Source organism: Perognathus longimembris, chromosome 7, assembly GCF_023159225.1.
Source record: "Perognathus longimembris pacificus isolate PPM17 chromosome 7, ASM2315922v1, whole genome shotgun sequence".
Classification (NCBI taxonomy): Eukaryota; Metazoa; Chordata; class Mammalia; order Rodentia; family Heteromyidae; genus Perognathus; species Perognathus longimembris.
In genome coordinates, this window is record NC_063167.1 from 42,991,478 (window position 1) to 43,009,180 (window position 17,703).

Genomic DNA, 17,703 nt, shown 5'->3' on the forward strand with positions numbered 1-17,703 from the left:
CTTAGAATTACTTTCCTATAACGTAGCCTAAGATTTTTCTAACATGATCTTCTTTTATTATTGACAGTTCTTTCTCAGGAGGGCATGGTGGCTCATGCCTATAACCCTAGCTACTTAGGAGACTGAGAGCTGAGGAATCAAGGCTCAAAGCCAACCCAGGCAGTAAGTCCACAAGATTCTTATCTCCAATTAACCATCAAAAACATGGAAGTGGGGCTGTGACTCAAGTGGTAGAACATTAGCCTTGAGCAAAAAAGTTCAGGGGCAGTACCCAGGCCCTGAGGAGTTCAAGTACACCGCCCCCCCCCCCACAAAATATGTATATATCTAACTCCCCTCTCCCTGACCCAACTTCTTTTCTTTCTTTCTTTTTTGCATATGTGTGTGTGTGTGTACTATGGATTGAACCTAGAGCCTTATACATGTTTGGTAAGTGCTTTATCACTGAGCTAGCCCTTTTAAATTTCATTTCAGACCCAGGAGCTGGTAGCTTATGCCTGTAATTCTACCAACTTAACAGGCTGAGATTTGTGAGTCCCAGCCTGGGTAGAAAGGTCTGTGAGACTGTTATGTCTGATTAACCACCAAAAAGCCAGAAGTGGAGTTGGCATTGAGCAAAAAAAAAAAAAAAACCAAAATGAAAAACAAAAGCTCTGAGTTCAAGCCCTAGAATTCACAAAAATAAACAATAAATAATTTCATTCTGGATTTGGGTCTCACTAAATTATGGAGTCTGGTCTTGAAGTAGGAATCCTCCTATCTCCTCTCAGTAGGTTGGATTATTAGGCATGCACCTACACACCAGGCCTGCTTCTGCTAAGATTTTATGTAATAGGGTTTGGCGATATACTGAATGGTACAAGACTTGCCTAGAATGCATGAATCCCTGAGTTTGATCCTATAAACCTCCTCACCCCCAGAGATAACAATTAATAGTAGTGGTAATGATGATTTGAAAAATCATAGTAGCAACAAAAATAATGATCTCTAAACACTGGCTAAGCACCTAGCACAATTTAGTAAGATTATACCATTATTTTTGCCCTTGTCACACTTATATGAAAAAAGTAGTAACTTGCTCATGACCAGTAAGTAATAGAGGAACTTAAGTTAAACCCTAGTATATTGGACACCTGAATCTGAAGCTCTTAATTAGTCATTAGTGTGACCCTTGGACTGTCTTTCACTTCTCTGATACCTTGAGAATCATGTGATTTTCTCTGAGTAACTCATTTCAGAACTCTATATTTTTCTCTATATTACAGCATGATCCTCCACCATAACTGTGCATGTCTGCATGCCCTCCTTGTATTCTCCATATAAAAATAAAGTTGGTGTTTTATCTACCAAACATACTGTAAGACATGCCAATCAGAATTTCAATCTGGACTATTACATGTCCAAGTCCAGGAAAAGAAGGCTTATCTAATATCATTTATGCATTAAATGTTTGCTGACCAAATGTTTGCTTCTCAAAGTAGCACAAGGGAGATAACAGAAATTAGTAGTGTGGCATATCTTACCAGATGCTCAGTTTTAGTCTATACCAACCACCAGGGAGGTAAGCAACTTCTCACAGCAATAACAAGACTCTTCCATGTACTGTGTTTTCTTTAACTCTCTTCATCTTCCTGACTCTTGGATGTTTTATACCTCTATCTAAATTCTTCTTATGGAGCCTCATTCATTTTCCTAATCAGCTATCTAAAAGCACTTGTTTTATGTTATACCTTCTTCAATTGTTTTTCCACTTCCTTCTTTCAATCTTCACTTCTTTGTTTTTTTTTTTGCCAGTCCTGGGGCTTGGACTCAGGGCCTGAGCACTGTCCCTGGCTTCTTTTTGCTCAAGGCTAGCACTCTGCCACTTGAGCCACAGAGTCACTTCTGGCCATTTTCTGTATGTGGTGCTAGGGAATTGAACCCAGGGCCTCATGTATACGAGGCAAGCACTCTTGCTGCTAGGCCATATCCCCAGCCCCACTTCTTTCTTCTATTATACTTACATCTTTCTAATTCTGCTCTAACTTTCATTTACTTGGATGAATTACTTTATTGCACTCAACATGAGTGTGGATTAAAGACTACACAACATGACTGAAGCCAAGGACCAGGACAAGCGCACTGATTCATATTCATATTCATGATCATCCTAAGAGTTAAGATACAATCATTTTGTATACTTCAATCTCAAAAATGAGGATAACCTATGGTTCTTTAGTAATCTTGTATAGTAGCTTAATAAAGCCAATCCTATCTTCTATAGCTTTTGTGACGAGATTGGAAGACATCTCTATTACAGGGGTATGGTAATGCCTTTAAAGAGTGTGATTTTCTTTCTTTTTTATTTTTTTGATGCTGGTTCCTGGAGCTTGAACTCAGGGCCTGGGTGCTGTCCCTGAGCTTTTCTGCTCAACACAAGTGCTTTACCATTTGAACCACAGCTCTACTTCTGGCTTTTTCTGGCAGTTAGATGGAGATAAGAATCTTAAGGGCTCTCCTGCCACTGTTGGCTTTAAACCACAAATCTCAGCCTTCTGAATATTTAAAATTTCAGGCGTGAACTACCAGTGCCCAGCTAATTTTCTTTTTAACAGAGAAAGTGTTATGTCACTATGTTATCAATATTAGGGGACTGATTTGTTTTTAATGGGAACTTGTACTGATGTACTTTTGAAAACAAATTGATTTATTAATAAATGTACAAAAATATGAAATGACTACATTTCTTCATATAGAAATTACACATTTCTATTTTCCCCCAAAATAAGTAAAAATGCATCATAAAAATAAAAAATACAATTTTCACTTTGGGAAAAAGTAAAAAATAGAAACAAACACAAAACAGGTGCTAAGGAACAACTAGTGGCACAGTAGATAATAGCCACTGATTCAGAAAAGTTTGTAATTTATTAACTGCATGGTAAACACTGTAGCAAATTTCTAAATACCAAGTTGTAGTTATCTTTTGCACACATACATACATTCTCTGTGTCTCTCTCACACATACTTCAAACAGTTTTTCCAAGTGAAATATTTGTTCTAAAGCAAAAGCAGAATGCAAAATTGAAACATATTGCTAAAATATAAACCCAGAAGACCTTTCCTGTAAACAAAGGGGTGAACTATCAATTCAAAGAGACTTTCTATAATGTATAAATTATCCTTACTGGATATCAATTCAATTTGAAAAATTCTATAAGAATACCAAGAAATTAGCTAGGAAACAGTTTTAAGAAAAAATGAAATTACTGAGGTTTTCAGAGTCAAAAAGAAAAATATTCACAAGATAGGAACTTACCACAATAGACAATAGTAAAAGTAGGGAGGAGGGTCAGCAACCAGGGGCAAGAGAGAAGAGAAAACAGAAAGCATTTTAATTAAGAAAATTTCAAAAACAATTAAGCAGCAAATGGCAGCAAACACATTTTGTAAAATGCAAGCATCCATATAAGTTTTACAGGGAATAGCAAAAAACAAACGTGCAACAAATTTAGAAGCTATAAAGCTAAAGTCCAGTAAAAGGCAGTGACAAGAATATTAACAGGAAATAAAGTTTGTGCAACTTTTCCCATGCAATAAACATGATGAAAGAATGGTATTAATGTCATAACCAGTGAAAATTATACCTTTCAGGGGTCGATTTAGCATCAAGCAGACTAGTAACAAACTGCTCAGAGGTTTCAATATATTTCTAATTTTCAGATAATGCTATTTCCTGTTAGTAAAACATTCATAAGGAACTTAACTTTCAAAGATTACCACAGCAAGTCTCTTGACATATGTCTTAATTGAGCTGCAGAACTGAGGGATTGTATTTTTGGTATTAATAAGGTGACACATTTATTCTGAAGAATTAAGGTAGATGCAAAGCAAAAATGCTGCCTTCGTCTAAAGAAAAGCAATAAACTCAGTAGTTCATTCCTATTTGAGTCCTAAAACAAAGATTTTAATGCAAAGCCAGAGAAATAGGCTAGTCAACATAAATCTGATTACAAAGTGAGAGGAAAAGAGATGATGTTGTAAATACACCTAACGCTAAGTAAATGTGATATACTACGACCTAGCTTTAAGTCATCAATAGGGTATAATTTATAGAATTCTTTCCTTTACAGAAAGATTACAAGACAATGCTAATTAATTCTTTCTGGTATTTTTTGGTCATATTTGATTTGTATTTTTCACAAGCCTAAAGGGAAGCCTATTCAGTCTCCATTAAATACTAATTAATCAAGCGCTTACAATGTCAGGTGAAATTCAATTTCAAATTCTCCCAATGTTTTTCCCAACAAAATTTAACAAAAGTGAATTTCCTTCTTTGGTAGGATTTATACTCAAAGTGAAGTAACCAACAATCAAATTAATATAATATGCCATCAACTGTAGGATGCTTACATTCTACCCACATTTTAGTATCTCTGTAGCTTTCAACTGACAGAATGCCATGGCTTAATATGAAAGTATTTTTCTTTCTTAAAGTTAGATAAAACATTAGTATACTTAAGATTGATGGCATCTTAGATTAGGCGAAATACGGTATTTATACCTCTGAGCAATAACACATAAATCGACCTCTGTAAAATGAGGTGAAACAATATGGTTAAAAAAAAAAAAGAAATCTGTGTGTAAATGTTGATGAGAGAAATGTTTCAAACAAACTAAAGTGATGACAAAGTAGCTCATTTACCAAAGAATCTCATTAGTGTAACACTGGATTTACATGCACTGCCTACAACCTCTTAATAATGAATTTCTTAAAATGTACTGCAGTATTATAACAAAATTTCTTTGGTTAATGAATTCAGTTGGTAGCAGATAGCAACAGAATGCCCACAGCTAGCACATGTGGGCAAAGCATTGGCATAAGAAATCTGATCAAATCAATCTATTAGTGTCTTTAACTAACTAAAACATTACCTACCTCCCAGCCAGTACTCTGTATAATAAAAAGTGAAAAAAAAAAGGGCAAGTCATAAAAAAAAAAAAACCAACTGTTTAAAAGGAACAAAAAAAGGCCAAAGGTAGTGCAATAGTATAAGGCACATAGACTCTAAATTTTCTTCCATGAATAGAATTTAACAATGTATTTTTAAACAGCATATTTGTAACTTAAGAACTACAAAAGTTTTATAAACTGCTTGTTCAAAATAGATACCTAACCATTTTTTGCCTTTTAAAAGCTAAGCTTTTAAAGTACAAGTGTGAAGTACGTTTTACTTAAAAGTACAAATTATTGGGGAAAGAAAGCCAGCTGCTCATTCCACATGTGCATTTTAATTAAATCTCTAAGGTGCAGTTCACGAAATATGCTGGTTAAAATGGAAAGCAAATAGCAATTCTGCCTTAATGACACTGACATAAACGGATGCAGATTTTTGGAAGCTTTAGATATTCCCTACCTGACATGTATAATTTGTAATTCAGAGCTTTATAAGCTAGCATGAGGTTATTTTCACAGAATATGTACAACTGATTATAAAAAGACCCACCTGTTCTAATCATAAAACCAATCTTTGGCAGCTTCAGTATTTTAGTAGATGACAAGACTCCTACTAAATACAAACTATAATCACTACTCTACCTCCTTTTTAGAGGATAGCAAGAGTAAATGGGTAGTTCAGGAAAGGGAACAGATAAGTGAAGGGGAAAAAAAAGTTCAACAGAACATTTCGGAGTGTTTCAATGGGGCCAAGAATTTAGTTACATTGCCTTTTTTTTTTTTTTTTTTTTTTTTTTGGTGAGTTTGCCTTTCCTGGGAGTTGAACTCAAAGCTTGGGCTTTGTCCCTTAGCTTTTTTGGTCAAGGTTAGGACTCTACCAATTGAGCCTCAACTCTATTTCTGGCTTTTTGGTGGAAAATTGAGAGTCTCATGGACTACCTGGGCTGGCTTCAAACCATGATCCTCAGATGCCTCTTGAGATTACAGGGGTGAAGACCAGCGCAATGTTCTACTTCACTTTTGCCAGGTTTAATTTGATTTTTATTTTGTTGAATAACATGTAGAATAACTTATAAAGTACTAAAACCATATTATTGATATTAATATACTTGCTTTAGCCATTATTTTCACATTCAAAATATACTGAAAAGAAATATTAAACTGAATTTAAGATGTAGAAAAAATAAAGTTCAGCTGTATTAATTAAAAAAACACAAAGATATTATTAAAGTTGCACATCAATTAATAAAATGTTTACTTAAATGCAGAAACTTTACCAGTACATGACCAGACACTAGCTGAAAAATCAAATTTATAATTGTAACCTATACTGAAAACAAAATAAATCATAATTTTGTTAAAGAGTAACAATGTAAAAAACACAAATAAAAAGTAAAGCCTGTGGAAAGTTTATAGTAATCATTATCTACTTTAAGTGAATCTGTTATTAATGAGTCTCATTTTAGCTACAAACCATTATTGACTGTTTATTTGCAACCTGTTTAAAATGGTCATTTATGGGGTTTAGTTTAACATTAGTAAAGAGCAACACAAAGTTTCCTTCACTTACAAAAATGAGAAATTGGAATTATTACCTGATGAACAATTTTGCTAAATGCTTCTTGAAGTTTGCCGTGAATGGTGGATAGTTTTTTTGCATCCCGATTGGCTTCATGAATAGGAATAAGTACTTTATAAACCTCATTAACTGCTTCATACATGCCAGCCTACAAAAATAACGTTTAAAGCATTGCTTTCTTTTATATCAAGAAGAATGCACAACCACCACAATTTATAAATTCACAATATTTCTATTAAGACAATATCACAACTGAAGATTTTCCCAATAGGACATAAAAACAGCTGTATACATGTTTGACTTTTATTTCTTTTAACAAAAAACTTTTAGGAAGTAGCACTGTGGCTCAAGTGGTAGAGCACTAGCCTTGAGCTGAAGAGCTCAGGGACAGTCCCCAGGCCCAGAGTTCAAGCCCCATGACCGATAAAAAACAAAGCAAACAAACAAAAAAACAAAAAAAAGTAATAAAGTTTTGGGGGCTGGGAATATGGTTTAGCAGTAGAGTGCTTGCCTTGCATGCATGCCCTGGGTTTGATTCCTCAACACCACACCAACAGAAAAAGCCAGAAGTAGTGCTGTGGTTCAAGTGGTAGAGTACTAGCTTTGAGCAAAAAGAAGCCAGGGACAGTGTTCAGGCCCTGAGTCTAAGCCCCAGGGCTGGCAAAAAACAAAACACAAAACAATAAAATACTTTTAGACAATATATCATCTCTAGATATGCATATGCAAGTAAGTATGTACATATATAAATACATATACATATATGTATACTTCTATTAAATAAGACAGAAATATATATTTATATATAATGTGAAGAGGATATTCTACTTCTATCTACCGTATATTACTTTACTAAGGTAAATTAAATATGTTATGCATAATTAATCATATAAACTTTTCAGAAACTAATTCTGAGTAGAAGTAAAGAAACCTATTATTATACTTATCACGGATACTCAATTCACCTATAATCATATAACCTGTAGTATCTTATAAAACTAAAATAATTCATTTTTCCAAAATATTTAGATGATAAACTAATCACTTATTAGAAATCTATTCAAAATATCTTCAATTGGGGCTGGGAATATGGCCTAGTGGCAAGAGTGCTTGTCCCGTATACATGAAGCCCTGGGTTCGATTCCTCAACACCACATATATAGAAAAGGCCAGAAGTGGCGCTGTGACTCAAGCGGCAAAGTGCTAGCCTTGAGAAAAAAAGAAGCCAGGGACAGTGTTCAGGCCCTGAATCCAAGGACCAGGACTGGCAAAAACACAAAACAAAATATCTTCAATTAAATACATATATATATACTTATTCTCTGTGTGCTGGTCCTGGGGCTTGAGCCACAACTCTACTTCTGGCTTTCTGGTGGTTAACTGGAGGTAAGAATCGCCTGCTTGGGCTGGCTTCAAACCTTGACCCTCAAATCTCAGCTTCCTGAGTAGCGAGAATTGCAGACTCGAACCACTAGCACCCAGCTCAAAGGAGTATCTTTTTTTTTCTGCCAGTTCTGGGGCTTAGACTCAGGGTCTGAGCACTTCTTTTTGCTCAAGGCTAGCACTCTACCTTATGAGCCACAGTGCCACTTCCAGCCTTTTCTGTTTATGTGGTGTTGAGGAATCAAACCCAGGGCTTCATGGCTTCATGCATTCGAGGCAAGCACTCTACTGCTACACTACATTCCCAGCCATCACAGGAATATCTTTAAGGAATAATATAGCTGTCATAGTGAAATATGCTTAACGTAACTAAAATGCTCCAATAATTATTTTAATTAAAATCAGATTAGTTGAAAAAAAGCAATTCCTATGCATTATATATACCAGTTACATATAAAAAGAATGAAATATGTTAACAGAGGCCACTGCCATCCAAACTAAATGCAACAGTTTGAATTATTAAAATCACATACACAGATATTTAAATATTCTATCTATAGTAAAAACCTTTTTTCTCTTCGTTAATTCAACTCAGTTTAGGGGAGGAATTGGGATGGCCATTGGTCTTTAGAGGTGAGATGTTTTAAAAAAGATCTAATAATATTTTAAACCTGGAAAAATACTCTTTAAAGAATCATAATCTTATTTAAATGAGAGGGTTCTAAGTGTCGATGATGATAAAAATGATGATAACAGCAACCACACAAATATATGGAAACAGGCAGTGATAAGCACTTTACCTGTATTGTCATTTAGTTCTATCTAATAGCAGGCCCATGATACAATTATCAGATGTATTTAACAGATGAATGACTGCAGTATATTAATTTATACCTAAAATAATATAACTACTAAGTAGTAGGGACAGGATTTGAACTTTGGTAGTATGTCTTCTAAATCTTTGCATTAAGCCAACATATTGCTGGACAGAGATAAAGCCCAGAAGGAAAACCAAAACCAAAACCAAAACCCACCAATTTCCAGTAGGGAAGTAGAGCAGCACTCCATATTATCTCAAGATTCCCTCTTACTTTCATATACGTTAGTGTCTCTTAAACCTTAGTACTGGAATACTAAACAATAAGCAGAGAAGTCAGAGAAGTTGGTGAAGCTATCCAAATAATCCACAGAACTTCATGTATCTTTTCCTTCTAAAATGAATATTCTAGTCTACTCTACTTGACTGCTTCACATACAGGTGGGAAGGAATAAAGATTAGGGTTATAGGATCGTAAGGTGGTCAGAGAAGGGATCTAGGATGAGTTCATAAAGTTCCTCACAGGTAAGATACTGGATATCTAGTATCTTATATTTTCCTAGACACCTCTAAAAGTATTTAAAGGAAAGGCATGATCACAAGGCAGAAAACACAGCTATGCATGTCAATGACAATTCAGAGGTATAAAACTTAAGGAAGAGAATTAAAAAAAGTCACTTACCATTGAGAAAGAAGCAGCTGCTTGCTCCAGTAATCCCACAAGTCCTGATTCAGTAAAGTACTTTCCAGAGCAGATACCTTCTTCATCCGGAGATACCACATCATCTGAAACTGCAGATTCTTCTAAAACATTAGATGAAATATTCTAGGGAAAGCAAATCGAAAAGGTTTGTGAAATGGAATTTCCTATCATGAATATATAGGAAAAGTTAAGTGAAGATCAAGTGAGTTCCAGGCCAACCTTGATAACATTAAGGAGATCCTGCCAGAAACAACCACCACCAAAATAACAATAACAAAAGACCCTCATACCACATACTAAAAACAAAACAAAACTATTAAATGAGGTTAAATGAGGAAAGTAGCTCTGCAGTAGAATGCATGCTTATCTATGTGTGAGCTCCTAAATTTGATCACTACTGTAATAGATAAAAACTCCCAAACGTTTTATTTTTTAATTTGTGCTGGTACTCAGGTTTGAAGTTAAGGCCTTGGCACGGTGTCCTTTATCTTTTTTGTTCAAAGATGGCATTCTACCACTTGAGCCACACAACTTCATTTCTGGTTTTTTGGTGGATAAACTGCAGAAAAGAGATACACAAACTTTCCTGCTGAGGTGAGCTTTTCACCATGATCCTCAGATCTCAGCTTCCTGAATAGCTAGGATTACAGGCATGAGCCACCAATGTCTGACTGTACAAAAAACTTTTAAAAGTTACATTGATTGATTGTCTTTTCTCTTTTGGTACTGGGAATTAAATCCAGGATCTTGTGCTTGCTGGGCAAGTGCCTTTGCACTAAGCTACATCCCAGCTCCCATTTACCAATGAAAAGTTTGGAGAGAAAAAAGAATTCAACTAGTAAGCCAAAGGTATATGTTCCTACTAGATAGTAAATTGTCATCATAATCATAGTATTAATATAGTTTTATATAAAAGAATGTTGGCTTATCTAGTGAGTTAAATAAAAGCAAGTTAAGAGTTTTAAGTGGAATTTTTACTATAGCCATAGCAGGGAGGGGTAACAGTGAGATGATGCATATGTTAATTTGTTGACATATGCTATTCATTTTATTATACATGTACCTTATGTTATATACTTAAATATACACAAGAAAATTAATTAAAAAATAGTTTTGAATGCTGGGTGACTCACACCTGTAATCCTAGCTACTCAGGTGGCTGAGACCTGAGGATCTTGGTTTCAAGCCATCTCAGGCAGGAAACTGTGAGATTCTTATCTCCAATTAATCATCAAGAAAGCCAGAAGTGGAGCCCTGGCTCAAGTGGTAGAGCATCCAGGCCCTGAGTTCAAACCCCAGGACAAGGGAAAAAAAAGTTTCAACTAGGAATTCTATTTTGAGTGCCCTTGTTTTTAAATTTATGGATGATTACAAAGTAATAAGAAGGCAAATACAAAAACTACACATAGCATTGATAGATAATTCAGAGGTAAAGAACTGTGGAGAGAAAATCAACAAGAAATAATCTTTAGAAATATACTGATGGGGCTGAGGATATGGCCTACTGGCAAGAGTGCTTGCCTTGTAGAAATATACTGATGACCCAAGCATGGTAAAGATTGGAAGGATCACAGTTTGAGGACAGTCTGGGGAAAAAGTCTGAGAGACTCTCAATTCAACACATAAAAAGCTGAATGTGGTGGTGTGTGCCTATCATGCTAGCTATGTAGGAAGAGTCAATAGGAGAAATGTAGTCAAGCCATAAATGAGGGGCCAGGAGTTTGGCCTAGTGGTAGAATGCTTGCTTAGCACCCATGAAGCCCTGGGTTCGATTCCTTGATACCATATACACAGAAAAAGCAGGAAGTGGAGCTATGGCTCAAATGCTAGAGTGCTAGTCTTGAACTAAAAGAGTTCAAGGACAGTACCCAGGCCCTGAGTTTAAGCCCCAAGACTGGCAAAAAAAAAAGACATAAATGAGTGACCTATCTCAAAAATACCCAAAGCCAAAAGGGCTTGGGGCATGACTCAAATGGCAGAATACCTGCTGAATAAGAACAAGACCCTGAAACCTTAGTACTGCCCCTCAAGTAGCATTGATGGATTAAAAAGAAACCCTTTAGCGTTCTACACTTGAGCCACAGCACCACTTCTGGCTTTAAAAAGAAACAAAACAAAAACAAAAACCTTAATGATGAAGACAACATAAATACTGTTAATTTACCTTGAAAAACACTGGCCTAAGTCTATACTTTCTTCATAAAAATAGAACTCTAAATACCAGTGGATAAAAGTTAAAACCAAAACTGGACTTATCTTGATTTCATATAATACCTTGTAGATTCCTACCTGAAATGTTACACATCCTACAGGAAGGTATTTCCGGTCCTCTAGCATGCTCAAATACTCAGCAACAAGTGCTGCTGAGTGAACAAGGCACTGAGCAGCTTCAGCATGATTGCTTCGCTCGGAGTGCTTGCCAGCCATGTTCTGCAACCAGGTTAACCGTAGATCGGGAGAGGTCTGGTATCCTTTGGCAATCCTAATTAGAACACAAATTGTTGCAATTAGCAAATGTTCCTCAAGCTGAGTATTTAGATAGCTTGTTCAAAGTGTATCTAGACAAGTGTCTGCTGTTGAATACAACCTATTATGACAAGATTTTGAGGGGCACGAAAGTGTCATTGTGTAGGTTTTGAGAAGTAATTGTGGCCCGTGAAATGGATAATACCATTTTTTTGTTGAGTGACATGCTGCTTTAAAATATTGCCACTAAGGAAACTACCAGTAAAGGAAAAAGGTATGAGAATTTATGGGAACAGAAATGTTTTATACTCAAGGAAAAAAAAGACTTTATATAAAGGTAGATTCATTATAGTACCTTCCTTTTAAGTAGAATAAAGTTGTTTTGCTTGTCTTTTATATGGCAAATGTCATGAAGTTCTACTATTGCAATTATCAAGATTCAATAGGAATACAGATTTCTCAAAAATTGTCCCTAGAAATATTTTTAATCATAACTGCATTTGAAATCAAGATAATGGTAAAATAATCACATACTGTATTTTTTCTTCCTCCTCTCTTCTTCTTCTTCTTCTTTTTTTTTTTTTTTTTTTGGTGCCAGTACTAAGGGCTTGAACTCAGTTCAAAATACATTCTTTTTTTTTTTTTTGGCCAGTCCTGGGGCTTGGACTCAGGGCCTGAGCACTGTCCCTGGCTTCTTTTTGCTCAAGGCTAGCACTCTGCCACTTGAGCCACAGCACCACTTCTGGCCATTTTCTGTACATGTGGTGCTGGGGAAATCGAACCCAGGGCTTCATGTATACGAGGCAAGCACTCTTGCCACTAGGCCATATCCCCAGCCTCAAAATACATTCTTGCTCACCTTTTTTGTTCATGGCTGGTGCTCTGTCACTTAAGCCATGCCTCTACTTCCAACTTTTTACCTAGGATTATAGGCATGAGCCACTGTTGCCTGGCTATAATTTCTTCTTAAATAATTTTTAAATTTAAAATACATATATACACATAAAATTAAAAATTCTCAGTTAGTACCTAGGACACCTAGATGCTAAATATGTGCTAAATATTAAATACATGTTTTTAAAGAAATGTTCTTATTTTTGTTATTTAAATATACTGCACACTTGAAGCCCTAGGTTAAGCCCTAGCACCACAGGAAAATAAAAGGTATAGTTATTCATGATTCCTAAAGAGGTGATAAAGAAGATTAAAAAAAATGTATCTAAGAAAGGTACATTTGAGCTAGGCAATGGAGGCTCACGCCCATAATTTTTTATACTAAGGAGGCTGAGATTTGGATGATTAAGTTTGATGTGAACCTAGTCAAAAAGCTTATGAAATTTCATCTCCCAAATAAACACTAAAAAACAGAGCTAGAGAAGTATCTCAAACAGCAGAGAGCCAGCTGACAAGCAAAATGACCAGCCATGCAGTCCTGACTCCAAACCTCTTATCAGCAACAAAACAAAAAGTGCATTTTTCCTTTCAACTGACCATGAAAAAAAATCAATTAATCTGTGTAACTTGTTTTTAATCTAAGGCCATCCATATGCCTTATCATGTCATTATACAAAATACTACTGAATCAAATGATACCTGTACATTAGGTCAATCAACATTTCAGGATCTTCCTGGTGTTCTTTCATTTTAACAGTATCAGAAAGGATCATATGGAGATTGAAAACCAGATCTTGAACCTGTAGGAAAGAATTATATAAAAAATTTATGTTTAATTCCTTTTTCTGTTTATTTGTGCCCAGCCCAGCCCCAGTCATTCATTCTTTTTTTTTTGCCAGTCCTGGGGCTTGAATTCAGTGCCTGAGTCCCTGGCTTCTTCTTTTTTTTTTTTTTTTGGCCAGTCCTAGGCCGTGAACTCAGGGCCTGAGCACTGTCCCTGGCTTCTTTTTTGCTCAAGGCTAGCACTCTGCCACTTGAGCCACAGCACCCCTTCTGGCCATTTTCTGTATATGTGGTGCTGAGGAATCGAACCCAGGGCGTCATGTATACGAGGCAAGCACTCTTGCCACTAGGCCATATTCCCAGCCCCCCCTGGCTTCTTTTTGCTCAAGGCTAGCACTCTACCACTTGAGCCCCAGCATCACTTCCGGCTTTTTCCGTGTGTGTGTGTGTGTGTGTGTGTGTGTGTGTGTGTGTGTGTGTGTGTGTGTGTTTTCCGGCTTTTTCCGTGTGTGTGTGTGTCCAGCTTTTTCCGTGTGTGTGTGTGTGTGTGTGTGTGTGTGTGTGTTGCTGAGGACTTGAACCCAGGGCTTCACGTATACGAGGCAAGCACTCAACTACTAGGCCATATTCCCAGCCCCTCATTCATTCTTAAGAACTAAATTAGTTTGGGAGACATATCAGATAAACATCTAAAGATTTCAAAACTAATAATATAATACTAATATTGTCCTAAAAGAGGTAAGTATATTAGGGCATAAAATAAATAACTTCTTCAGCAGACTACATTTTTTTCTCTTTTTTTTGGCCAGTCCTGGCCTTGGACTCAGGGCTTGAGCACCGTCCCTGGCTTCTTCCAGCTCAAGGCTAGCACTCTGCCACCTGAGCCACAGTGCCCCTTCTGGCCGTTTTCCATATATGTGGTGCTGGGGAATCGAACCGAGAGCTTCATGTGTAGTAGGCAAGCACTCTTGCCACTAGACCATATTCCCAGTCCCATTTTTTTCTATTTCTTTTGCTGGAAACAAGTAGAGCTATAAGTAAAAACAAATTACAGGAATACAGGAAATATAAAACACAAATAGAAAATTTCCTCTTAAAATTTCTTTACTAAAAGGTAGTTCATAGAAACTTCAGTTTGTTAAAGTAATTGTTTGACTAATAAGTGGGAATGTTTCATAATAAAGCTTTGCACTTATTGTTCTATTTAACAGACTGCACAGAAAAAAAGTACTAAAGATAAAAATTTTAAAACAAAGAATAAGGTGGGCACTGGTGGCTCACACCTGTAATCCTAACTACTCTGGAGGCTGAGATCTGTGAAATTGCAGTTCAAATCCAGCCTGGGCAAGAAGTCCAAAAGTCTCTTATCTCCAATTAATCACCAGAAAACAAGGAAGTGGTGCTGTGTCTCATAGTGGTAGAGCGCTAGCATTGAGCACAAAAGAGCTCAGGGGCAGCTTCTAGGCCCTGAGTTCAAGTCCCATGGCCAACAACAATAACAAAAAAAGAATAGTTTAATAATAATGATAATAGGGCTGGGATGTAGCTCAGTGGCAAAGCGCTTGCCTAGCAAGTGCAACGTCCTGGGTTCAATCCCCAATACCAAAAAAGAAAAGACAAAAAAAGAAAAAGAAAAAAATAATAATGATAATAAAAGGAAAGTCTTTTTTGAAGCATATGACATATGGATTCAAAGAAATACAAAGGATTAAGCTAGATGCTGGTGGCTCAGGCCTATAATCATAGCTACTCAGGAGGCTGAGATCTGAGGATTGTGGTTTAAAGTCAGCTTGTACAGGAAGGTCGGTGAGACTCTTCAATTAATCATCAGAAAACTAGAAGTAGTGCTGTGGCTCAGACTGGTAGAGTGCTAGTCTTGAGCAAATGAGCTCAGGGACAGTGCTCAGGCTCCCAGTTCAAGCCTTATGACTAACAAAAACCAAAACCAAAAAAATTCTCCTACAAAAATCAATATTTAATAATCTATAAAGTGCCTATTTAACAAAACAGAATTTTGAAAGTAGCAGCCTTTAGAAAGTAGCAATTAAGAGAATATCGTTTCCCTCATAGGGAATAATTAGTACATCTCTAGGATAGTCATAGCAGAAGATCACAAAGGCTCAATGCCTGTATGAACACTAAGATAATGCTAAGCGAAATGAACTCCAAGTTATGGAAATAAGTAGTATATCTTTGTTGTAGTTATTTTCAACATGCCATATGAAACTGTACCTTTCTTTTCTCTTGTATTCCCTTCCTGTGGTTTTACCCCTGCTATTATTGTAATTAGTCTTAGTATCCCGAATACCGTATATATGTGTACTGGAACTAGGGAAGGGAAAGGGAATACCAAAATCGAGAGACAAAGGACAAAAAGACAAACCATTGCAATAGTGATACTTACAAAACCAATTGGTGTAAACCAACCATACAAGTCATGGTGGGGGGGTAGGGAGAGGAGGGAGGTGGGAAAAAATGAGGGAAGAGGTAACAAGTTGGATAAGAAATGTACTTGCCTTACATATGAAACTGTAACCCCTCTGTACTTCACTTTGACAATGGAGGAGGAGGAGGGGGAGGGGGAGGAGGGGGGAAAGAGGAGGAGGAGGAGGAGGAGAGGAAGGAGAGGGAGAAGAGAAGAGGGAGAAGAGGGAGGAGAAGGAGGAGGAGGAGGAGGAGGGAGGAGGAGGAATACCATTTCTGACCTGATCAGGAAATGTTGTTTCCCTCAATTCCAGATCTTCCTCAGCATATGTCAAGATAGTCTTTAGAGAACGTCTTAAAAATTCTTCATTAAAGTTCTGAGATGTACCCACCAAAGAGGATAGTGACATTGTTACCTGCATCTTGACTCTCGCAAAGTTCTGCAATAGAGAAAATGACAGGTCAATTTTTAACATATGAAAGTTTACAGCAAAAGTGATTTTTCCCATTGGTAAACTAGGAGGGGGGTGGTGGTGTGCGTGGCTCATTGGTGGACTGTTAACACACACACACACACACACAAACACACACACACACACACACACATTTTGCAAGTCCTAGAGCTTTAACTCAGGGCCTGGCCACTATCCTTGAGCCTCGTTGTGTTCAAGGCTGGTTAGGGTTCTACCAGTTGAGCCACAGTGCCATTTCCAAACTTTTTCTGAGTAGTTTATTAGAGATAAGAGTCTCAGGGATTTTCCTGCACAGGCTGACTTTGAACCACAATCCTAAGATCTCAGCTTCCTGAGTAGCTAGTAATACAGGCATAATCTACTGGTGCCCAGCTTAACATGTACTTTTGGGTTTTTTTTTTTTTTTTTTTTGGCCAGTCCTGGGGCTTGGACTCAGGGCCTGAGCACTGTCCCTGGCTTCTTTTTGCTCAAGGCTAGCACTCTGCCACTTGAGCCACAGAGCCACTTCTGGCCATTTTCTGTATATGTGGTGCTGGGGAATCGAACCCAGGGCCCCATGTATATGAGGCAGGTACTCTTGCCACTAGGCCATATCCCCAGCCCTTAACATGTACTTTTGAAAATAATGAAATATACACATTTAAATGTTATCTTAGGAAGGAAATAAAACGTAACAATTTTGCTGAGTAATATGCTACACAGGGGCTGAATAAATGCTATGTGTTGAAGTTGAACCAGAAATCATGCCTAGTTCATTATACTCATTCAAGGTATAGTGTTACCAATAATGATATCATTTTACAGATGAGATCAAGGAGCTGACATCACTACTTTTCTTCTTTCTTCTTCTTTTTTTCCCTTTAAATTATTATCATCTTTAAATAGTCATTCAAAGGGGATATAATTCAACAGAGCAATTTATGAATACAATGTCTTGATCCATGGAACCTCTTTCAACATTCTTATTCATTCTTCTCAATCTACTCTTTTCCTCACTTTTCTTAATTTTGTAGGATATATAACAAACTTTTTCTTAAAAATATGATTTGTTATTATTAAGGTGTTGTACAGAGAGGTTACCATTCCACAATTCAGATAATGTGTACATTTGTCTTTTGGACAGTGTTACCCCTTCCTTCGTTTTCTCTCAGTCTCCCCGTTCTTTCTGCCCACAAGTTGCACAGTTCATTTTTTGTGGCACCGGAGATGGCTTTGTGCATTCTAAGCATGTGCCTTACCACCAAA

At 36.8% G+C, this 17,703-nt stretch overlaps 1 protein-coding gene across 5 annotated transcripts in view; it reads right to left on the reverse strand.

The window, feature by feature from the left end:
* The window catches only part of Dock7 (dedicator of cytokinesis 7), a 181,058-nt gene that overhangs the window by 16,691 nt on the left and 146,664 nt on the right, over nucleotides 1-17,703 (reverse strand). For 3 of the 5 annotated variants that reach the window (XM_048351453.1, XM_048351451.1, XM_048351455.1), the window contains 6 exons: nucleotides 16,267-16,425; nucleotides 13,478-13,578; nucleotides 11,708-11,900; nucleotides 9,398-9,541; nucleotides 6,532-6,663; nucleotides 4,919-4,933 (listed from right to left, as the gene is read on the reverse strand). In XM_048351453.1, coding sequence (XP_048207410.1) covers nucleotides 4,919-4,933; nucleotides 6,532-6,663; nucleotides 9,398-9,541; nucleotides 11,708-11,900; nucleotides 13,478-13,578; nucleotides 16,267-16,425 — 744 coding nt within the window. The remainder of the gene's footprint in view (nucleotides 1-4,918; nucleotides 4,934-6,531; nucleotides 6,664-9,397; nucleotides 9,542-11,707; nucleotides 11,901-13,477; nucleotides 13,579-16,266; nucleotides 16,426-17,703) is intronic. The other 2 variants (XM_048351454.1, XM_048351452.1) reach the window with 1 other exon arrangement.